Source organism: Glandiceps talaboti, chromosome 22 (genome assembly GCF_964340395.1).
Source record: "Glandiceps talaboti chromosome 22, keGlaTala1.1, whole genome shotgun sequence".
NCBI classification, from domain to species: Eukaryota; Metazoa; Hemichordata; class Enteropneusta; family Spengelidae; genus Glandiceps; species Glandiceps talaboti.
Window position 1 is genome coordinate 4,310,094 of NC_135570.1, and position 25,484 is coordinate 4,335,577.

The 25,484-nt window shown below is 40.5% G+C and overlaps 1 protein-coding gene across 1 annotated transcript in view; it reads left to right on the plus strand.

Moving 5' to 3' along the window:
• Positions 1–793: 793 nt before the first annotated feature.
• The window catches only part of LOC144452430 (prostatic acid phosphatase-like), a 39,420-nt gene continuing 14,729 nt past the window's right edge, over positions 794–25,484 (plus strand). The window contains exons 1-4 of the mRNA XM_078143521.1: positions 794–898; positions 18,840–18,935; positions 22,426–22,674; positions 23,977–24,069. Of these exons, the coding sequence (XP_077999647.1) occupies positions 794–898; positions 18,840–18,935; positions 22,426–22,674; positions 23,977–24,069 (543 nt within the window). The remainder of the gene's footprint in view (positions 899–18,839; positions 18,936–22,425; positions 22,675–23,976; positions 24,070–25,484) is intronic.

A 25,484-nucleotide genomic window follows, 5' to 3' on the forward strand; every position in this document is an offset into this window, starting at 1 on the left:
GTTTGCTATATTACTTGTGCTATGTCCTGAATCATTTAAAGTCGTTATTACAGTTTGAAGTATTCACGATCACATGAAGCTGACTAGTCTCAGTGGGTAGTGATTTACATACTGTGTATGTCAGACTATGATTATTCAAATGAAGTCATTATGTAAATGAACATGTGCAACTATGGTGAATACATGAGTTAACATTACGATTAACGCAACACATGAAGTGTGATAAGCTACATATAATTTGCATGTAATTGTATAAATTTAAAGATATACTTGTAACAACGTTTGGGGTACGAGTGTGGCTAACTGAATCAGTTTGAACTGGATCGAGGCAGCACAAACAGGATTGTATGTGTAGATGAGAGATAGCCTAGTTACAGACCCAAAGACATAGACAGGCTAAAGAAGATATAAACACCAAAATAAATGGGCATTTAAGGAGAATATACCAATAAATAATGCATACCTAAATATAATGTATTCTTTTTTATAATTTGTAATCTTGCAAAAAAAGAAATTTCTGTCAAATTTTACAATAATTCTATTTTGAAATAAAGTCTGAATTTGTAATATATTGAAGAAAAATATGAAACTCTCAGCATAGATAAAGTGAGAAATCAGAAATGTATGAGGCCATATTAGAACAACAAGCAAAATATTTTTGGTCGCCATAGGGGGCCTCTGTGGATCATGGATTGGAGGCACAACAACATACAATAAAAACTGTCTCCCTAGGTGGTCTATGACTAAATATTAATAATCTAGGGGAGCTGTATCAGTTACTTCAGTTGCAGGTATGGCTACGTCGTCGAGTGTGTGTAGATGTTGGGACGTCCTGCTTGTTCTTTGTCTTTTCTTCGGAGTATGCAAGCCCGAAAGAACACTTGAAATGGTACACGTGGTAGGTTCCATTACTTTAGCTAACATTTTTGTTCCCAAATTACCGAAAATATTTGCATGTAACGTACAACGTTGCGCCAACAATCCAACATGTTCGAGTTCAATGCAGTATGGCCCTGCCCGTCGGCGTGTACGTGTTTTGTATGTTGACCCAGCATGTGACCTATCGTATGGTTGTTACAAACACGGAAATAGAAACTAAGAAACGCAAATATGAATCCCTTCATCATGTATTTCATAATCTTTTTTATTGTCACTGGAGTACAATGTCCTTATTTACTCCAGGTTTACTATTAGGTTGATCCTGTAGCAAGCTCAGATATTTTCAGTCGCTAAATATTCATGTAAAATTGAGACAGTAAAATACTGGTCAAACGATTTCAACTGCCAACGCAGTTTACAACAGAATTGGTTAAAGTAATTAATAATATTAAGAACGGAATGAAAACCACAATCCTTGACCTAGTCTCAGCCTTGGAATGGTTGTGAAGTAATTTCCCTTTAGGGTAAAGTTACTTTGAACAGCACGGCTTGTAGCCCAACCAATATATTTAGTCACACCAATTTACACACTAAAATTGCCACACATAAATATATCACACGGAGCGTAATTACTTACTTGTTTTCACTTTGCTGTCTGTCCTTCGAGTGCCGGTATTTGCCGATCCGGATGGCATCGTGACTTCTGGCACAGAGGGCGCCATCCGCCACCTGGCTGACAGCTGCACAGGGGCCTGTGGACTGTCAGCAGGACAGTAGTCGGCAAATACCACACTCTCCCCCGTCCTAATGAAAAAGGCCCAACTGGGGAGGGGGGGAAATTGTTCCTCCGACACCATCCCATTCTATTTTAACTTTTATATATATATATATATATATATATATTCTCTTCTTTTTTTTTTTCTTTGTCATGCCCCTACTAAATTTAAACGGTCAGCCCAGGGTGTTGGAATTCTGGATGTTCCCTATTCGCCTATTTGCTGCCACAGCCCAACTTTCCCCACTGGTGGAATAGAAAGGCTACCCTCGTTCTAGAAGCCATACAGGTGCCTGGTGTTCCTTACCGTGAGATCTAGCACTTGTGCAAGTGTGATCCCACGGCAGTCGGCTACCAAGGCGGCCACATCTCCAATATAGATAGGAGTGTTTAGCCTTGGGTTACCCGGTACAGGGAGGTATGGCGAATCAGTCTCTATGAGGAGGCGATTCCCCGGCACCACCCTGAGGGCTTCCTTCTGAAGGGGGGAGAATCTACTTACCATGGCTGTATAACCAAAGTAGCAGTGAGGGAACGCCTCAGTCCACTGCCTCACCAATGCTGGTGAGCCCAGGAAACAGTGCAGGTGTATGGGTTGGGCCAAGTCACAGTGGGTCCTAACTAATTGTAGGGCCCTCTGGCTTGGTCCTGCCGCACATACATCACTGCTTGCTCCCCGGAGGTGTAAAACCAAGGGTTTCCCTGGGGTGCACATTTGCAATGCCTGGCATAGGACGACTTCCTGATCCTGCCATTTTTTTTTGGCTACGGACCAGTCTAATCCGACCTCCCCTAGAGCTGCCACATGGGGCGATCGGACCAGTTCCCTCAGTCGATGTAATGACTGGGGTGCCACCCTACCGGCATGCTTTGGATGTATTCCAACCGCTACCTTCCAACGGTTGTTGGCGGAAGGCAGAGTTGGGTATGACCCGGGGTCACAGTAAACCTCGACACCACCCAATACCTCTACCATATGTTTTGGTTTGGGTACTGAGGGTGCCGAGACTACCTCATCAGAATTAGAGGGGCGACGCTGGCCAGTCCGCCAGGCTGACAGGATACGATCCAAGTGGAAATGTGAATCGTACGCTCTCAGTCGTGCGGGTGGCAACGAACCCCTCAAACTTTGACCGGGCACACTTACACCCTGCGAAGGGGGAGCTGGTGTAGCTTGCTCCACCACATTCGCCCGTGCACTCCTCTCTCCCTCTACTGGCGGCGCACTGACGGTTGCGGATCGCGCGGATCGCGGTTGACCCCCTCGTTGTGACATTACAGAAGGCGAGGCAGTCATTCTTACCAGTTGGCCAACCGATACAGGCTCACCAAACATGGTTGCAAATGCTGCCCGTTGCTCCTCTGTAAGAAACAACAAGAGTGTCAATATTACCCTCCAATGAACCAACACGGCAGGGGAGTTTGGTGGGCTCAGTGTGAACCTTTGTGGGATGGGAGCCCATCCAAACTCCATACACAACCGGCGCATCACTGGAAGGTAATTGTCCGTGATCAACGCGCCTGCTGGTATGCGCAGATGTTCCGCGCTTTTGAGGAGGGACACCAGTTCAACAGCAGGGTCTGACCCTGGCCTGCCCTCACCCAATATGCAGTCACGCAACATCCTCAGTGCAGAGGACACCTTGTTCCTGACCATTGGGTGGTCACTCTCCCAAAGTGCTGGGGGAATATGCTTAAGGAACATGTGTTCCTTCAATTTTTTGCATTTCTCCCCACACTCTGGAATTGGACAAAGGACAGTGCCCGGGGGCATCCTGCCTCGTGTCTGAGGAGGGTGTATGAGGGGGCTGGGTTCTGCTGGGTTCGACCGGCCTTTGCCAACCGTCACCCTGCGAGGTCCAACCTCACCCTCACTACGAAATGTGACTTTCATCTCAGAGAACTTCCGTCCTGGAGAAATGGCCCTTTCCTTGGGAGTCCCCACAGGGGGGCTCACCTCAGAACTGACTCTTGGGTTTGTCTGACCAGGGTTTTTCTTCCTCCTACGCCTACGTGATTTACTAATCCCTCTGGTTACTTCAGGCTGCCCTTCAGTTAACCTTTGGGATGAAACCATTGTAGGGGGGGAAGCTAAAGCCCTTGCCCTACGCCCCCGCTTCTCTCTGGCTGTTCCCCGAGACCTAGTCTAGGACTGGTAGTACTTATGGTAACCCTAGGGGTGGGTACAGTGTAGGGAGTAGGTTACCAGGCCCCCCGCAACTAAATACAATCGCTACTCCAAATATACCATGGGGGAGGCCGGAACAACAATACATGTACCCACCGACTTATCCATATTTATCTTACCCCTACTACCGTTCTACTAACTACTAACGTTCTATTTTTCTTCCTCCTACGCCTACGTGATTTACTAATCCCTCTGGTTACTTCAGGCTGCCCTTCAGTTAACCTTTGGGATGAAACCATTGTAGGGGGGGAAGCTAAAGCCCTTGCCCTACGCCCCCGCTTCTCTCTGGCTGTTCCCCGAGACCTCCTCCTCCTACGCCTTACCCTTTGAGAAGAGTCCTCAGCTGAAATGACTCCACTCTCCCAACCCATCGGAAACTCCTCCCTATTGGGAATGGCAACCGAGGGCGGGGAAGAGGGGCCCTCCAGTGCAGGCATCTCATCCTCAATTTCATGGCTGGCCGGTAGGAAGCAGCCTCCCTCACTCGCCTCAACTACCTCCTCAAGGGGGGCAGCCGCTGCGAGGGAAAGGTGTTCCTCCAGCGCTGATGGGTCACCCAGAGGCCGGCTGTCCTCAAAAGAGGGAACCAACCCCGAGTGATCCATCTGTGCCACATCTGTCCCCTCTGGTGGCAGTTCCTTTTGATTATGGACTACTGGCAGGACAGCTTCAAGGGCTGCCCCTTGCGACTGGTCTGAGTGCTCAGATGGTCGCTGCCAGCTCTCCACAATCTCTGGGAACTTGGTCCGATAATCTTTGACCATGCCATCATCTGGGACAGAGTAGTCAGCCACATACCTTTTTTTGGGTTTAGGCGTCTCTTGCCACCTCATTTGACGCCTGCTAGTATGGATTAGATTGGCGTCAATCCAAGTACGATCAATGCCCAGCCGCAAGTCCGCTTCCTGTCGGATCTTGGAAACCCAGTACCAATTCCCAACACGCCTGGCTATTTGATACTGACCTTTTAGGGCCTGCTTTTTCTCAATTAGGGGGGAGGTGGCGAGTGCATCGGTGAGTCTGGACCAGGTCATCAGGACCTTCATCCTCGTGGACCGCTGCACTCTCCGCAAGGCCTCCTCCCCGGTTTCCGGTTTTCGGTCTTGTTCCTTGCGGCTGGCTCCCGGCACTCTTTCTTGCTGCCACTCCCTCTTTGTTGGGCTGCTGTCGTTCATTTTTAATTCTTGTGATATGTCTCTAAGGGATAAAGGTAATTCCATGCAACAGATTATTTACACGTCGGACAAGTGTACTCCTTAATTTTCTGAGCTTCACGCGAGGTTACCGCCACACAGGTCCCATGATACCACTCATAACAGCTGTCACACTGTATCATGAATTCGCCTCTGTAGGGCTTCCTGCATGTGCAATACAATACAGTATCGTTTGCATCAGAAACTAAGGGTTTACCCTGGCTATGCTTATTGAGATTATTTTTGAATCTTAAGATCCATGAGGGTTTGTCTCGACTTTTGCATAATTTAATCCGGTCATGGTTTGCTGTCACGATGGCACGCTGGAACTTAATCTTATATAAGTATGGGGTTAACTTAGTGATGATTAGCCCAGGGCCTTTCCAAGGTTGACTAAGTTTACGTGACTTACCCTTTGCTGTTGCTGATTCGAGGATATAAACATAATCACCTACCTTATACGGATGCATGTTTACCCTCAAATCATAATCCCTTTTCATTCTCTCTTGTGAGGATTTCAGAATGGACCTGGCAACTTCGTGTGCTGTATGTATGGCTCTCTCAAGGTCAGTGATATATTGGATCTGGCCTTGGGGGGAGTCAGTGTCCTCCTCCTTGATGTTGAATATGAGGTCCGCCGGCTGGTTGATCTCACGGCCCAACATCAATTTGTTTGGTGTGAAGCCAGTACTCCTATTAACACATGACCTCAGGGCCCCTGCAATCTGTGGCAAGTACAGATCCCAATCTGTTTGAGATTTGCTGACAAAACACCTTACTGCATCCATGAGCGTCCTGTTGAAGCGCTCGACTTGGCCATTGGCAGATGGTCTGTATGGTGTTGTCCTAGCTTTGTGGATCTGCAACACTTCACAGATTGCGGTGAACAGCTTACTCTCGAAGTTCGGTCCTTGATCTGAAAAAATCTCAAATGGGTAGCCAAAACGTGAAAAGAAACCATTCACAGCTGCTTGGGCTGTTACCTCAGCAGTCTGAGATGGCAGGGGAATACATTCCACCCATTTCGTGAATTGGTCTACCATCATGAGAATATATTCATTACCCGCAGTCGTTTTAGGTAATGGTCCCAAAAAATCTAGATGAACCCTTTCCATTGGTGAACCAGCATGATATTGGGTGAGTTGGCATTTAGCCTTCCTCACTGGTTTTTTGCTTTTATTGCAGATAGGGCAGGAAGAAATAAAGTGGTTGATATCCTTGGACATACCATGCCAAAAGTATTTTTCCCGCACCTTGGCCCTTGTTCTGGTCATACCCTGATGGCCAGCAGCCGGAATATCATGGTGTAATGTGATAAGTTCGGTCTGCATAGCTCCCGGGACAACCAGAACTGCAAGATTGTCATCAATTCCCTTTTTCTTTATAACCCCGCCGTCTAGGTAAAAAAGGTCTCTATTTATCCAATAGTATTTCCTAGAAGGGGAAGCCAAAAAGATGTCCTTATCCCTGGGTTTAGTTCCTACTTTTAGCCATTGCAGAAGGTCTTGTAGATTTGGGTCTTTCCCCTGGGCCTCCTCAATATCAACATCCTGATACCCCAGAAATGACATACCAGTGTTTTTCCCCCTAAATCTGGTGACTACACAAAGTCGGGGGCCTGGTTCAGATATTTTCACTATGTCAATATCAGGGTATAAACTATCGTATAAACTATCGTTGGGTTGAGAGATGCTCTCAGGGTCCCAATTAACTTTCTGGTCAGGCTCCCAGGGCCAGAGTGGATGATGATTATGGACACCTACCTGAGAAGTGACAGAATCTTGCATAGGCCTTACCAATTCACACTTAGGTTCATTAAGAACTTCTTCCAAGGGGGACACCGCTGCAAGAGGGATCACGTCATCCACATCTTCCTGGAATTTGTACCAATTACAGTGAGCCCTAGTGCAGTACGGACATCCACCACAGGGAAGGTTCTCTGGATTCACCTGAAATGAAAAGTCTGGACAAGGGTTGTCATGGTACATGCGGGAGAGAGCATCAGCATTGACGTGCTTACTACCTGGACGATGTTGAACAGTTAAGTGGTACTGACTCAATTCTTCCAACCATCTGGCTATTTGGCCTTGTGGCTCCTTAAAGCGCAGTAACCACGTTAAACTATTATGGTCCGTTCTTACAGTGAAGTAGTTGCCCAGCAAGTAGTGTTTAAACTGCCGAGTAAACCTAATCACTGCAAGTAATTCTTTTCTAGTAGTGCAGTAACGCCTCTGCTCTGCTGTCAAGGAATAGCTACCATATGAAACTACCCTTTCCACCCCGTCTTGAACCTGAAGAAGTTCTGCACCTATGGCAAAATCTGAAGCATCAGTGTCCAGAATGAATGGATCCTGACGGTTAGCGAGAGTTATTACGGGGGCCGAAGATAGTGCTAATTTGATTTGTTCAAAAGCATCAGTATGCTCCTGGCCCCAACTGAATGGCTTCTCACCCGTCAGACAATACAATGGAATGGCCATTTTGGCTAAATCTTTAATGAAAGCACGGTGATAGTTGGCAAAGCCTAAGAATCTTTGGACTCCCCTAACATTCTTTGGAATGGGCCAGTCCCTGATAACTTTTATTGATTCCTGTTCTAGTTCGACCTTACCATCCTTCACTATGCGTCCTAGGAAGACAACTTGTCTCTGAAATAGCTCACACTTGCGGGGCTTCAGTTTTAATTGAAACTCTCGCAGTCGCTCAAATACCATCCTGAGGTTACACAGGTGATTTTCAAAGCAAGTGCCCAACACTAGTATATCATCAAGAAATGCCAATACAATGTCCCATTCTAACCCTCTTAGCACTAAGTTCATGACCCTTGAAAAAGTCGCTGGGGCATTGCAGAGTCCAAATGGCATACGAGTAAATTCATATAAACCGTACTTGGTAGTAAAAGCGGTTTTCTTACAATCGGCTGCATTGATTTTAACTTGCCAGTAAGCCGAGTTTGCATCTAATTTTGTATACCAAGAGTGACCCGACAATGCATCAAAGCACTCATCAACAAGTGGGAGGGGGAATACGTCTTTCATGGTGTTTTGATTCAAAGACCTATAGTCAATGCACCATCGGACGCTTCCATCTCTCTTCCTTACAAGAACAGGTGCGGAAGCCCAATCAGAAGTCGACGGACGGATTACCTTAGAATCTAACATTTTATTTAAATGAGCTTCTTCCTCATTGGCAAAACACATGGGGGTTCTCCTCATGCGCTCTTTACTGGGCCTCGCATCACCAGTGTCGATTTCGTGTTCAAGGGCCGTAAAGTTGCCAAGGTCGAAGTCATTCTTAGCGAAAACATCTGAATTTTCATACAGTAATTGTTTTACCTGTTTCGCTTGTTCCAGATTTAAGTTGGATATAGACCTTTCATAAAGATCTTGTAGATGTTCAGGTATCTGCCAATCCGTGATCGTTTCTGATGTTGGCTCCGGGGCCTTTTCAAAAGGAATGTGGTCAGCCTCGGCTGCCTGTGCAATGACCTTGCCTTTATGCAAAACCACTGGCTCCACAGACGGGTTAACCACACAAATTTTTGGCATTGATCCTCCTGAATGCAAGGTCTTGGGAACCATAACCTTCAGACCTTCCACCGGCTCAACTAAGTAGTCAGACATCTGCTCCGAAATGGTACAGGGTAGTCTTACCACTGAGTTGGGGGGAATATCTGTTCTACGGGTCACAGTGACCTTTGCTATCCTAGGTGGTGCCGGCCTATTGTCAAAAGACATGCTAATGATCTCAGTCCCTATTTGAAGTCTACCATTTAAAAGATCTAATTTTGCCCCATTGGATTTAAGGAAATCTAAGCCCAAAAGCATTTCATTCCCAATTGGTGCGACATAGACCTTTTCCCAGAAAGAGCTTTTACCTAATCCAAGTTCTACTGGACCTATAATAAAACCCTTCATCTTTAAATCCCTACCAGCAGTTTGCATGGTTACTGATTTGATAACTGGGGGTTTAACTTTGATCTTATTATAAAGCGTATCTGAAATAATGGTGACTTCAGCAGCTGTGTCAATGACAGCATAACTTGAGTGCCCCTGTACTGAAATTGGAATACTGTACATTGACCCTGACTGCAACTGACAAACTGTCACCTCATCAGCATCATTGGCATGAGAGGCTATAATTTGCTCAGCTTGATTTTTTATTTGCTGCAACTTTGGTGAGTCCACACGTTCTGTCATATCCTCATTGAAAGGGGATGCAGACGAGGGAATACCATTACAAGGACTGGACTGGCCTTTGACTAAACGGGTCAACCCTAGGCCTGGTAAGTTGACCCTTTGGTGTTTCCCGAAAAATTGTTAGACCTGGGGGGTGACCGACTACGCATGGGGGAGACTGAAGGACAATCCCTGATGTAATGCTCCATTGACCCACAACGGAAGCAACCCTCAGATGTTCGCTTGGGGGAACTTGACCTTTGTGGTGACCTATTCGAAACTAAACTGCCTATGTGTTGCGTCACAGTAGACAGTTGTTGCGTTAAGTCTGCCAAACAGGATTCTAAGTTCTTTAACCTTCGATCTATATCCCCTACTCTGCTACTCTGGTCACCCGACTTCTCCTGCCTAACAACTTGTTGTCCTGTATGGACAGAATTTACTGATAAGGCCTGAGCCCGAACCAAGTCTCCATCAGCATCCATATCAGAGGTTGCGAATCGTACTTGGGGGCGTGGTGCCCTATCAGAAATGGAGGTGTTTACATACTGGCACCATTTAACCCTTTCTAAAGCCTCCCCTAAAGTGGATGGTTTGAGAATGGCAACAGTGCGGCCAGCTTCTTTGTCCCAGCAGCTTTGCAAGAACTTTAGGACCATATACTGTTCGACTTCCCTTTTAGGGACACTACTGAAGGCTACAGTAGCGAGGGACATAACTCTGTCCGCCCAGTCTCGTAAGGTCTCTGAATGCTCCTGTTTGCACTGCTGAAACTTGATTAAAGCAGTCTCGGGTAGTTCTTGGTCCCCGAATCTACGCCCCATATTTTTGACTAAGGTGAAATAGTCAATCTCTGCTTCCTGATCTAATAGGAGAGCGTAGAAATCTCTGGCCTTACCAGTTAAACACCAACATAATTGGTCTCTTCTTTCCTGGGCTGTCCATTCAAAACTGTCGGCCAACTTAGTGAAGATGATGTAAAAAGGTCTCCACTTACCCACACCGTCATAAGTTACAGTCTTGGGTATTCTGGCCGGCCTATTTGATGGTCCTGCGTACTCCCTCTCTCCCGTACTCCGTGGATGTGGGTAGGGGAGGGGAGTCACAGAAGCTGGTGCTGTGCCCTGAAAAAGACTAGAGACAGGATGCCCTTGAGGGACCTGGGCAGGGGTGGCCATAACTGGACTTTGCCGGTCAGCACCACCCTGTACTCCAGTGTCAGGCGAAACTGTATAATCTGACATATGAAATGATGGTAACGGATTCATCGGTGTTGATTGTACACTGGTGCTAGCCACACCACCTCTTACCGGACCATCCGAGACATGGGGCATGTACCCTGGGTAGTAGGTAGGGGGTTGTGGTTGTACCATGTACGGCATAAACGGCTGTTGCATTGGCATAGGTTGGTAGTAGGGGTAAGATAAATATGGATAAGTCGGTGGGTACATGTATTGTTGTTCCGGCCTCCCCCATGGTATATTTGGAGTAGCGATTGTATTTAGTTGCGGGGGGCCTGGTAACCTACTCCCTACACTGTACCCACCCCTAGGGTTACCATAAGTACTACCAGTCCTAGACCTAACTGCCGGTTGTCCTTCCGAAGGGTGAACCCTTGAATCAATAACTCTCACAACAGAATCTATTGTCGGGTCCCCTGTCGGTTGGTAAACACTCGTTGTTGGAGCTGCTGAAGTCATTGTCATTGTCGGCTTAGTGGTGGTTGTTGTTGTTGTTGTTGTTGTTACTGCTGTTGTTGTTGTTGTTGTTGTTGTTGGTGGTGGTGTAATAGAAGTGTCAACTAAGCCTCCACCACCAGTTAATGGGGAAACAGCAGACATGTGGGAACTAGTTGAAAGATCGTATGGTTGATCTGTCGAGGGAGTTAGGGCTGCCGCCATATCTAAGCCTAGATTGTCGTCAATTTCTGGCGTGGCTTGTAATGCCGATGCAGGCGTAAAATCAACCCTATTTAAAAAGTCGTTAGAGACTTTAAAATGAGGCAACTCCCTTAAATTTTCAAATTTTAAGTCCCCAATGGCGTCTCTAAGATTAATAATGGCTTCAGCAGTTTTCTTACCGATATTCGAAACCGTTAACAGTTCCCTCTGACTACAAATATTAATGTAGAGGGGATTGTACTCCATTGTCAGCTTAAAGTACTACCGTTATTTGACGTTAAATACACAAACCCCGGCGACACAACTCTATGGAAATGAAGCAAGGTACGTGTAAGTGACTCTGCCTGTATGTAAATCGTCAAACTTCGATAGATTTGAATAGGGCGTTCCCAACAGGTAGACGTCCTAAAAAAATTGTTTACCGTTGCTAAATACTAGGTACCAGATATATATACAAGTTAAATTAATTTAACAGGCAATTACCGTGAATACCTTAGATCTAGAACGTGTAAAAATACTGTCCTTACTGAGGCTACTAAAGTACCAGAGCAAGTGACAAAAAAAAATTTAGTTTCCAAACGACCCTCTCCTAATCAGACGAAAGCAAAAAAAACAAGAATCAGATAGGTTGACTACACTAATTGGTAATCACCCCAGAAAATTTAGTGGTAGCTCAAATTAAAAGAAGGAGTAAGCAAATAATGCAACGAATCGCCTAAGACGGCTCACAAGATGCTATTGAAATGTGCAAAAATAAATTCGCAGTATCAATGCACTCGGGCCTTTTCAAAGACAAAAAGTTTGCAGAATTTGGAAAGCAATCGAAATACTAATAAATTAGAAACGAAAACTTTCTAGACGGTTAGTGTACGCTTTTAAATAAATTGTAACCAACCAAAACTGAAAGGTGGATCGTTGAAAACTGTACAGGCAAAAGAATTTGACAGCGAATATATTACTTCGCCGTGTGTACGTGGCAACGCCCGCTTAGCCTACAAATGCGGCGATTTTTCAGTGTAGACCAAAAACTTCTCCAATATTAATTTTCACACAATTAGAGAAAAAAAATGATACACTGCAAACCTAACACGCATCAATAAACTAAACTGCTACGAGTGTAATTGATTTGCAAATATCAATCAGACTACAATTTAATTTATGCGAAAACAAACTCGTCGCGGGAAATTCAAATGCAATGTCGGCGAAAGTCCTTCGTCAGCAAAGAACACAAATTTCTACTAAATTGAGGTACCGTAGTACGAAGGAAATATCGGAACAAATCGGCATATGACGCTGCGCCAAAGCAGTTTTGCAATTTGACACGAACGTCGCCTTTTTATGACTTGTAACCGAACTCTCCGACGCAGTTCGTACTAATCAAATTAGCGAAACAATGCTCAATTTGTAACAAAGAAATTGTCACCGTAGTGAGAGTACCCTAGTACGAAGAAAGATCGAAACAAGTCGGCATTGACGTAGCGCCGAAGCAATTAGCAATTCGACACAAACGTCGCCTTTTTTGTGACTTGTAGCCCGAAACCTCCGACGCAGTTCGTACTGTCAAGCCGGCAACAAAATTATCACACAACAAATAATAAACGATTTCCAACGCAAGCTCGAAAAAGTCGCAGCGCCAGTGAAGTAATTTCCCTTTAGGGTAAAGTTACTTTGAACAGCACGGCTTGTAGCCCAACCAATATATTTAGTCACACCAATTTACACACTAAAATTGCCACACATAAATATATCACACGGAGCGTAATTACTTACTTGTTTTCACTTTGCTGTCTGTCCTTCGAGTGCCGGTATTTGCCGATCCGGATGGCATCGTGACTTCTGGCACAGAGGGCGCCATCCGCCACCTGGCTGACAGCTGCACAGGGGCCTGTGGACTGTCAGCAGGACAGTAGTCGGCAAATACCACAGTTGAACTATTAATTTGGGCAAGATTTTTTAGGTTGCTTCTCAATTTTAGGGGTAAAATTATGCTCTTAAAATGAAAAACTCTTAACTAAGGAGCAAAATTGCTCCTAAATGAAAAACTTGTGAGCAAAATAAAATGATTTATACCACAGACTTAGTAAAAAGTTGAATTTTTGTGTAGCAAACTTACAGTAGAAATGATGTTGGCTTGGTGTTTCACTCGTGGGGCATGTTTTTTTTGGACACAAAGATAGACAAATTTCAACTCTAGACTAAAACAATAACAGAGACGCTACACATACAACAGGATCTTGTACCCAATCACATTGAACACTGATAAATAAGCATTGCTATTCTTTCACAGTGCAGTAAAAACGGACTTGGTGATTTTAATGGCTGCAATTGTGTATTTTCTAACTGATTGTCAACATATCAACTTGACTACTTCTACATTCCCACTGTGCACTGCACCTATGTAACTGTTTCTTTTGCAATAGAAGTCTGAATGTGTGTAAACAAAATGTCATGTTACATGAATGAAACACCAAACCAAAAGTCATTTGTAATTCTTATCAACGCCATTCAATGTCACAGATGCCATGATTTCATATTATAAAACTACAACACATCAATGGCAATTGTAATAGTCTGGATGCCAACATGGTCTCTAACTAAACCACAGGTTAGGGTTAGGGTTAGTTAGGGTTAGTGAGTGGAGGAGTAAATTGTAACGATACCAGTATGGGAATTAGATTACAATGAATGGACTTTGTTAGTGCAAATAAAAAGGTCCCTCATTATCATGATAGTAATAGTCATCATGTCACCTTTAAAATTTATGATATTCATGGAGTTCAGAAAGCTGTTACTGGCAAATATTGAATAATCGTAATGAGGTAATATACTAGTACATGTACTAGTACTTAATAGTATTGAATAATAAAGTGGCTTCAAAATTTTAGTCGAATGGAACTAAAAATGAAATTTTACTTTTTAATGCCAGTAAATTAAAGATACTACCTGCTCAATGCTGATAACTACAGAAATTCACCAGTTTTGGACTATTTATCACCTGCAAATGCCAGTAATTACCGACAACTTCATAGGTAGCTGGGTTCCTTATACCTGTATCTGCCAAACCATGGCCTATTTTTATTGCTATATTGACATAGAATACTGATTGTTGAGTTTAATAGTCTAGCTGATGTCAAAACCTGTTTACATCATAGTGTCATTCGCTGTCTTTAGATTAGAAAGGCAATGATGCATTGTTGAAGAGAGTGTTGCTTTGTAGTCTACTTCCTGTACGGTATCATTACCATTTACACCTCCACTCACAGTTTAGTTCCTGTATGATATCATTATGATTTACACCTCCACTCAGAGACCATATTGGCATTCAGACTCGTTCTTTGTGAAAGTCATACATTTTTTATAAAACCAAATATGTTGATCAGTACGTATACATGTAGGTGTCTTTTTAGCAAAACCGAACAGGTTCAGTAGTGCTATAGGCATGTTTAAATGTCTGTTTGTATGTATGTATGTATGTATGTAAATAGTAAAAACCTCCAGACTGATTGCCTTGGTATTTGGTGAGGACATAGTACTTATGGTGGGTAATGTGTGTGGAAAATTGTTAAAATGAAAATGATTATCACAGCTTCGCAACTTGGGGTTAAAAAAATATGATTTTTGGTAAAAAAAGAATAAAAGCTCATAGTACTTTGACAGTTTTGAGTTCGGAAGACACATCAATTTCATGTTGTTACTTGTTTGTATTATGTTTTTTGATTCATTTTTTGATACATGTGATATGTCAATGTATAAAAGAACATTTATGTACATGATGCATGCAAAAATATTGGGTTTATACCATAGCGGTTCGACATCACGACAGCTTGCTTGTACATCATTGGTTCTTCAGTGCTTAGAGTCAAAATGTTCAAATCAACATTATTTTTCCTAATTTTTCATAAATTATTCTTGAAATATTATTTTCCAATATTTTTCTTCATTCAGCTGGAAAATGCTCCAGACATTAGGAGTTTGTCATGAAACCCCCTAGGTCACTCATATTTTCCTTGGCTGAATGAAGATAACTTGGGGAGTAATATATAGTATTGATTCAGTTTTGAAAATATATTTTAGAGTCAATATTTTGATGAATTGTTTTTGTATTAGGTCAAATAAAAAAAATTGTGTGTTTTCGATAACCTGACCCACCCTAGTTTAAGCCACTGACCCTAACAATGTTTTTAAATTTAAACAAAAAGATAAAACATTCTTTGTCTTCTTGACCTTCATGCATGTCTGTTTTCTTTCCCCAATTCCCCAAGTGATGTCTGTACATATTTCATCAAACTACCACATTTTTGTTTTTTTTTTGGTTGAAGCAATATTTTTCACAAATATGAACAATTAAAAATATAAAATAAAATCCTGGCCTACCTACCCTATTTTCTGAGGCCATGTTATTAAAAACACACAATTATTATTTTTGCCTTAGTTCTGAAATAATACGAAATATTATTCGAGAGCAAGGAAACAACGTTTTAGGTTATATTTTGACGACGGTTTAGGTGGATTCAAAGCTGCATAGCCTTGAATAGTTTAATCAGATTTAAAATATATATACACTGTAAAATAATTTGTGCCAATTTGCAAGTTTCTGTGCTATTCAAACCTTACATTTTTATAATAAAAAAGACTGCTGTGATCTATTGATGAATGTTATCTGAACATCTAGATGTTTTCACACAATAAAAAACAGATGGTCACTTATGTACCTATCACCACTCAATTTTATGAATTCTGACACTATTCAAAGTAAACACGCCAGTGAGTATAAACTATATCAGGAAAAAACTAGTCCATGTATTTTATATCAGGTGTCATCAGTTAAATCCTTTGTTTGCCGGCCACATGTGACACTGTACAATAATTTACCCATAACTCTCTCTGATCTGTACTGTCGAACATCATCTCCTTGATTGAAGTCAGACAAATTTCACCAGTGTTACAGGGTTTTGTAAACACATTTTTCACATTTACAAAGTGTAGATTTGCCACTGATGAGTTTCTGAATACCTAATTTTTTAGGTTTTGCTATCAATGATTTATTATAGGAAATTTTTGTGAACAGATTTTTTAGAAAGACATGCAGAATATTTGCAACGAATTTAAGGAAAATATCTCCACCTGTTATGACTCTGCCAAAGATGTATATTACTCTGAATAGGTATAGCAAAGGAAATTTGGATATTAAACTCTCCATGCAAAGTGACTACCCAAGTTAGGGACACTTTGACATTGAAAAGTGTTTTATTCAGAGTACATGTTTAATTTAGTTGTTAGTACATTTTTATAGAACATTTAGACCTTTATTTTTTATTACTAAGCATACTTTTGTTATATATTATTTAAACATAATTATTCTTACAATTTTAAGATGTATGGGATTTTGAAGAAGTTATAAAATAAGGATATTTGCACACAGTAACATGTTTTTTAGGAATACGACAAAATATAATCTGTGTCTGAATACAGACTACAGAACCACCTGTACCAAACATGATGGCTAATAGGGAACTTGCAAACCCGCCATGTCTAATATTGCATCATGGGAAATGTGATAATAAATACTAATAAATTAGTATTGTAAATAATATTGTTAAATTGTTTATAACCAATAATCAATTCATATTTACCCTGCCCAGTGTGGGAGGTTTATTTTATCAGTAGCTACAGATAAGTTATTATGATAACCACAGATAATACCATAGTCCTTTGCGTCTGAGCATGCTCAGTGTGGATTGCAAGTTCCCTATTCTAATAGCCTTCTGAAGGTCATCAGAAGACAATGATAAGCAACAACTCAACTAAGCCATCATTTTGAGAGCTCTGGAAGGTTAGATGTAGTAGCCTTCATATTGATTGCTATACAGCCATGGAAGGCTTTCCTTAGCAATAAGACAACTGTAAACAGTGTAGACAATATACTTAGTAGCCAATGTACTGTATATAGTTGTATACATTAATATATTATTTAGTCGTTTTTTAGGCCACAAGTCAAAATGACAATTATAAAATTTTAACTAATGAAAAAGAGAATACAGTATAAAAGGTTACAAAATATTTAGCATTGTGTCCAAAAAGCCCAGCAGTGATTGTTCTTTTTGTGTAGGTTGGCGGGCTTCGGTCTTAGCAAGATCTTCTGATAAAATTTTACCGGGCAGTTATTGAGAGTGAATTAACAATCGCCATTATTTTCTGGTACGGGAGCTCCACTGCGGAGGACCGACACCTACTAAACCGTGTGATATGTTCAGCCACAGATACTTGTCTGTGGTTCAGCCGAGTGCATTATTGGTGTAAATCTGCCTCATTTAGATGATATTTACAGGTCTAGGATGAAAAAGAAAACAAAATCGATTCTATCCGATTCTTCCCATCCGGCCAACAATCAGTTCTCCCTTATGCCATCAGAGAAATGATATCACAAAATCAGAACGTCACAGAAAAAGTTTTTACCCGTCAGCAGTCCGCCAATTAAATGGGACGGACCTTCTAGCCAGATGCTTGTAATTCTAGTCACTGTTATTGTTAGTGTTTATTTGTGAGTGTTTGTATTTGACTGGTAACTGTTGTTGGATGTTGTATTTAACTGCTATTTTTAGGGTAAGAGCCAACATGGTTTCTAATTTGTTTTTTATATATACACTAGTGAATAAACTATGAATTGTTTGTATGTTGTTGAAACTTATAAATTTTTTAAGCAATATCAGGCGTCCATATAAAATTCTTGACTTAAATCCATAGCTTTGTAAACCAATTTACCAAGATTCCTCAACAAAGTTACACAGATCTATACAGGTAACATGTCTTGTGTTGTTTGCTCTTGCCAAAACCAGCTTTTTTCATCAACACCTGCAAACACAATATGATCAATTTATAAAATAATATTTCATCTTGTTTATTGCAGCTGTATCGCCATGGAAACCGGTCTCCGACAAGACATTATCCTAACGATCCAAATCCTATTAGTACGTGGCCACAAGGTCTGGGTCAGTTAACTAACGTAAGTCATACACTACACATCTTTGGAGCAAATATGTTTTGGGATGTTTACAAACATGAATTTGACACTAAAATTTTGAGAAGTTTCATGATTTTTTTCCCAGTATCATTCGCAATTCCAAGATATGTCTTCGTTTAATCTGTGCTCGTGATTCTCTTTCTGTCCTAAGTTGCTCAGATGGGTCAAAGGTCATGCACATGTTCAAAGATGAGGATCAAATCAAAACTCTACACAATATTGAAAAAAATCAAGAGTCGAAAGTCTACATCAGTAAAACACAGCAGTCATCCAAGTTATTTGTGCATGTCATTGGTATTCCAGTCACCAGAACTTTTACTTATATTAAGCAACAAGGGACAGAAAGACAACCAAATCCTTACAAGAAAACAGATCAAACCAAGATATACCTAGGGAGATAAAAAACGTGAAAAAAAACCATAACATTTTTGCATTTCAGTTTCAAACTCTTGTTTGTAAACATCCCAAAAGACACATACACCAAAGATTTGCAGCACATGACCACTGGAGCTCCCAGCTTATAAGTACCTGGTACTCTTCTGCCAAATTAGACTACTTTAGTGCCTAACACTAACAAACAGGTCATTGTGGCAATGTACTACCGGTAAGTTTTGGATCTAAAGGATATAGTCTCACCAGAGATAGGTAACTGTAACTGTACAATTTATTTACAAAAGGTTCCATTGTTGTCTTTTTGACTACAGTTATATCGTCATGGTAACCGATCTCCAGCAAGACAATATCCCACAGATCCAAATCCTGTTAGTACATGGCCACAAGGATTTGGTCAGTTAACAAATGTAAGTTCTGTGTAACTGATACTCGACAGCCAAAGATATAAAAAATGAATCATGGGAGGTACTGCGATAGTTTTTTTGCACTGTGTGTAATAGAGGACACTGGAAGTGTCACCCACAAATACACTTTAACAGTCTATAATGTTACACATTGTGACTGCGTAAAATTCTTCTTTTTTTTTTCTAAACATTTTTTGTTTTTTCTAATGTTTAGCACATACAGTTACAACATGAAGTATTTTCATAACCACACGTTATCTCTATTACCACCTATTCACAAGTGAAGAGCTACGTAATGGCATGGGTGTGTGTGTGTGTGTGTGGGGGTATTATTTTCACCACGGGTGTGTGGGGGGAAGGGGTGGTATGAGGAGAAACTTTTCACAACCACTTTATCACTGCTACAACCCATTCATAAGTCAAAATATGGGGCCTATGTCTTCAATGAAGACTTGTTAGAATGTTAGTGCCAGTAAGAAAATCATAGGACATCCCTATTCTAAATTATGTTCCTACTTCCACTACTCCACTACCTGGTGTGAAAATAATAACCCAACCCCCCCTCCCCCCTCGGCTATATTGACTTGTGAATGGGTTGTAACAGTGATAAAGAGTGGTTCTGAAAATAATACCCCCGCCCTCCCCCTCGCTATATTGACTTGTGAATGGGTTGTAACAGTGATAAAGAGTGGTTCTGAAAATAATACCCCCGCCCTCCCCCTCGCTATATTGACTTGTGAATGGGTTGTAACAGTGATAAAGAGTGGTTCTGAAAATAATACCCCCACCCTCCCCACCGCTATATTGACTTGTGAATGGGTTGTAACAGTGATAAAGAGTGGTTCTGAAAATAATACCCCCACCCTCCCCCTCGCTATATTGACTTGTGAATGGGTTGTAACAGTGATAAAGAGTGGTTCTGAAAATAATACCCCCACCCTCCCCCTCGCTATATTTTGACTTGTGAATGGGTTGTAATAGTACTTGATGTAAAATACAGGTTGAATGTCAGTATACAATATCAACTAAACTGCATCATCCCCACACCCACCCCTACCCCATTACCTTTTAATACAAAATGATTGGGCTATAATACATCTGATCATGTTTTACAGTATTGAGTAAACAGATTTAAGCGAATACTTCATACTCTTGCAACAAATTGTTCTGTAGATAATTTTTTCCAGTACTGTACATGCAAAATTTAAATGTAAATATAAAAAAATAAATATTTTTACTACCATTGTGTGATATACCATATGGTAAACTGTAAGTAGATTGATAGGATTTTGTGACTTCTACATGAACTATAGTAATTGTTTTCTGGGACCAAGAATTTTTAGAAAAAATTGGAAAATTTATTAGGAATTAGTTAGTTTAATAGTTGATGTTGCTTTTTGATATTATTTGACCCAAAAAAATATAATATGTTCCTTTGAAGTATCAAATACGACATTGTGGATTTCCTTTTGTATGAGAAGTGAAAGGAAACATCTGGAATTGAGAGGACGTATGTAGGATCAAGGATAGATGAATAGAGATTTGAATTTTAATAGTATTGAATAGTATCACTGTGTAGCAAAATTCAATTTGCAGAGAGAGAGAGAGAGAAAGAGAGAGAGAGAGAGAGAGAGAGAGACAGACAGACAGACAGACAGACAGACAGACAGACAGACACATGGACACATGGGATGGGGGTACAAACACCCACATAAGGCATAATGATAAAAATCAACAAATCCTCTACCCATAAAACAGTAATGATTGAGAAGAACCATAACGTCCCCTAAATTCCTTAATTTCCAACCAGGCTGACAAAGTCAGATGAACAGAGGGAAGGAAGAGGTAGAGGGTTAAAGACAGTTGTAGAGAGCTAGAGACACATTTGTAGAGAGCTGGAGACACATTTGTAGAGAGCTAGAGACACAGAGTTGTAAAGAGCTAGAGACACAGAGTTGTAAAGAGCTAGAGACAGAGTTGTAAAGAGCTAGAGACACAGAGTTGTAAAGAGCTAGAGACACAGAGTTGTAAAGAGCTAGAGACACAGAGTTATAAAGAGCTGGAGATAGTTATAAAGAGCTAGAGACACAGAGTTGTAAAGAGCTAGAGACAGAGTTGTAAAGAGCTAGAGACACAGAGTAAAAGAGCTAGAGACACAGAGTTGTAAAGAGTTAGAGACACAGAGTTGTAAAGAGTTGGAGACAGAGTCGTAAAGAGCTAGAGACACAGAGTAAAAGAGCTAGAGACACAGAGTTATAAAGAGTTAGAGACACAGAGTTATAAAGAGCTGGAGATAGTTATAAAGTGCTAGAGATAGAGTTATAAAGAGTTGGAGACAGAGTCGTAAAGAGCTAGAGACACAGAGTTGTAAAGAGCTAGAGACAGAGTTGTAAAGAGTTGGAGACAGAGTCGTAAAGAGCTAGAGACACAGAGTTGTAAAGAGTTGGAGACAGAGTTGTAAAGAGCTAGAGACAGAGTTGTAAAGAGCTAGAGACACAGAGTTGTAAAGAGTTGGAGACAGAGTTGTAAAGAGCTAGAGATACAGAGTTGTAAAGAGCTAGAGACACAGAGTTATAAAGAGCTAGAGACACAGAGTTATAAAGAGCTAGAGACACAGAGTTGTAAAGAGCTAGAGACAGAGTTGTAAAGAGCTAGAGACACAGAGTTGTAAAGAGCTAGAGACACAGAGTTGTAAAGAGCTAGAGACACAGAGTTGTAAAGAGCTAGACACACAGAGTTGTAAAGAGCTGGAGACAGAGTTATAAAGAGCTAGAGACAGAGTTGTAAAGAGTTGGAGACAGAGTTATAAAGAGCTACAGAGACACAGAGTTGTAAAGAGCTAGAGACACAGAGTCGTGAAGAGCTAGAGACACAGAGTCGTGAAGAGCTAGAGACACAGAGTTATAAAGAGCTAGAGACACAGAGTTGTAAAGAGCTGGAGACAGAGTTGTAAAGAGCTGGAGACAGAGTTGTAAAGAGCTAGAGACAGTTATAAAGAGCTAGAGACAGTTATAAAGAGCTAGAGACAGAGTTGTAAAGAGCTAGAGACACACAGTTATAAAGAGCTAGAGACACAGTTATAAAGAGCTAGAGACACAGTTATAAAGAGCTAGAGACAGAGTTGTAAAGAGCTAGAGACAGATTTGTAGAGAGCTAGAGACAGAGTTGTAAAGAGCTAGAGACAGAGTTGTAAAGAGCTAGAGACAGAGTTGTAAAGAGCTAGAGACAGAGTTGTAAAGAGCTAGAGACAGAGTTATAAAGCGCTAGAGATAGAGTTGTAAAGAGCTAGAGATAGAGACAAACCGTTTACATACAGACAGGACACAATAAACAAGCCTCACCGAATCAGATCTAGACTGACAAGCAGGCACACTGACAGACGGAACCAGACATGAACTGTTGAGCCTCAGTGTAGATCATTAAAGTAAAAAAAAAAAACATGCTCATAATATTTATCACCATTAATCTTTCTTCACAATTTGTTTATTTTTAGTCTGGTAAAATGCAGCAATTCAAGTTAGGACAGTGGCTGCTTGAAAGATATGGAGGTTTATTCCTGAACAAGACATACATGCGTAGTGAAATATATGTACGTAGTACCGATATAGACAGAACATTAATGTCAGCAGAGTGTAATTTAGCTGGAATGTACCCACCCAATGGAGAGCAAATATGGAATCCAGACCTCAAGATGCCATGGCAACCAATTCCAGTACATACAACAGTAAATTCTGAAGATACTGTAAGTTTCAAACTGTTTGTTTTAGTATACTTGTTGTATATTGATTACACTAGATGTAAACTGAATGCTTTCCATAATGTATAAAGTTAGCGCCATGTTACCTGAATGTTTTCAGACCTGTAGAGAGTGTACATGGCTATCAAACGAGATCAACATCTAGAATGATATGTATATAAGCACACAACACAGATTTTTAAAGTGGCCATATGGATGAGGATTTGGTATTTATTTTCAATTTTTAATTCATATAACAATTTTATCATGGTGTCTTATTTGAAAAATCAACTTGAAACAACATTGACAAAATCTGTGTTTGTAACTCAATACATTACAAAAAGCTAAAAAAAATGTGTAAATAAATTTGTTATTGTATGTCCAATAAGAAACATTTTACACATTTATAAGTCTTCTGCAATTTATTGAGTTACAAACAAGGACTTGGCATATGTTGTTTCATATTGATTTTTCAAGTAGGAAGTCATGATAAAATTGTTTCATAAATTAAAAATAATACCAAATCCTCATCCATATGGCCAGTTTAAGAGAAATTTTATTTTCAGTGGTGCTAAAATTTGGAACAGTCATCCAATGGATGTCAAGTCATGTTCAAGCTTGAAATCTTTTAAAATGAAATTGAAGTCTTATCTTTTAAACCAGACGTAAATATTCTGTCAACTTCTCTTTTTTTCAGTTTCAGTATTTTATTTTGTAACTCATACTAGTAGTTGCTGTTCAGTCCTTTTCTGATTTTAATGTGCATGTGTATTTTATGTAAATATTGTATATTTTCCTTCTCGACATTGTGTAAGCAGACCCTATAGTATGGCTCAACAATTATTTGACATTACATAAAAGTCAATAATGATACTTCTAATAGCTCAGTCACCCATTTATCAGAACGAGAAACATCCTCCCTGCTATATATTACATGTACCTGCTTAGTAAATGTACCTTGTGCCTTTATAGGGTATCTTTGCTGTGGGCCATTGCATCATGGGAGTCATTAGAAGGTGGAACAATGATAATTCATGACGCCTAAGTGCTTCAGTGTAAAACATCTCTCATGACAGACTTATGAAAATGCCTTTATGTGGCATTCCCCTTGAACCATTAGTTAACCTACAGCTTGTATGTGACAACACCCCCCCCCCCCCAAATAAGTGGGGTTCGGTCATCCCCCCCCCCCCCCCCTTTTTCTTTCTCATGAGTGTCAAGATTTTACAGTCTTGCTTTCAAATACAATGTCCATCCATACATGGAAAATATGAAAACTTATTTTCATGTTTTTTGTCAATTTTGTAGCTGATAGGATTTCCCAACTGTCCAAAGTATAATGGACTTGCAGATAAGGTCAGATACGGGGAGAAAGCCAAACATTATGAAGAGGTGAACAAGGTAAGCTTAAAAAAATCAATACTCTGCATTAATTTAAAGTGGCCATATGGATGAGGATTGGTTACTGGAACTAGATGTATTTTTTATAAACGATGTTGGTGTCTGTAAAGTCGTTTCATCATTTTACACCACATCAATTTTGTGTGATTGCGAAAAAGCACAAAATTGAAACTGCTCATTTCTATTGATCTCACACTGGTCTACTGTTGCATCATGGGACTTAGAAGACATGCGTATTTATTAGATGAACATTGAGCAGGGGTTAGGTAGGAAATATTAGCTATGACCCAAATATAGTTAGCAACAGGGAGCCTATGAAACATGTTATGTAGCTAAATCTCTTTACTTGTGACTGCGTGAGTCACTTTGAGAGGCGTGAAAACAGATTGTTACATTGCAAGAAAAATAAAAAGTCCTCGTTGATGGCACTTTCAACATGGCACCCTCCCATCTTGTGTTACTTGAGTGTTCAACAGGTAAGAATTTTATGTGATTTCTATGTTTTAGTCCAATTTTACGTTTGTACAGTGCATGCATTCTGAGAGAAATGGGTTTGAGACTCGTACAGTGAATGATGTTAAATATTTTTCATTGTGCAGGGCTTGAAATGAACCTTTTTCTTTGATAGTCCTAGTGCACTACCAATTTCAGAAAGTGGTGATTGATAGTCTTGCACATGTATTCCTGAACTGAAAACAGACTTCCTCTATTAGAAATATGTGTGTTATTAAAATACTTTTATGTCTGTAAATCTTCCATCCTTTAAATCATCACATAATCAGTGATAGCCTGAGTGTGCTACCAGCTGCAAATTATGGTAGCCCCATGACAAGAATTGGTAGTCTGTGGACATGGGACTATTGTTAATTTTAAACCCTGTAGGTGAAATGTGTGAATACATGTAACTTCAACAAGTCTGAGCTCGTCTGCCAGGCATGCTGTAATCCTACATGTATAGGAATGCAGGGGATACAGTTGTTTAGTCTAGTTCCTATATGACGTGTTGTGATTACTACGATCATCTCCACTCACGTATAGGGCTTTTCAACAAATACTAACCTGTGTCTCTAGTGATATAAAACAAGAATATTTTGACTATAGTTTTAGTGTTATTGGTGCATGCTTCTAATAATAAACATGATGTATACATTACATATTTAGGGGGAAATAACAAATATTAATTATATATTATAATTCAGGATATTTTTATCAATGACATTTTTTTATGGTAATGCTTTTTAAGTGCTCCAAAATTAATTTGACATGTTCACTGTAAGCGTATATTGAAAAAAAGGAAAATGTTTTGTGTAAAAAATATTCTAAGATCAAAATTAGTTAGATACACCACTATCTTTATTAATAGCATACTACTATAAAAATCATGGTACTGTATGCAGAAAATAAATGTGTTCTAA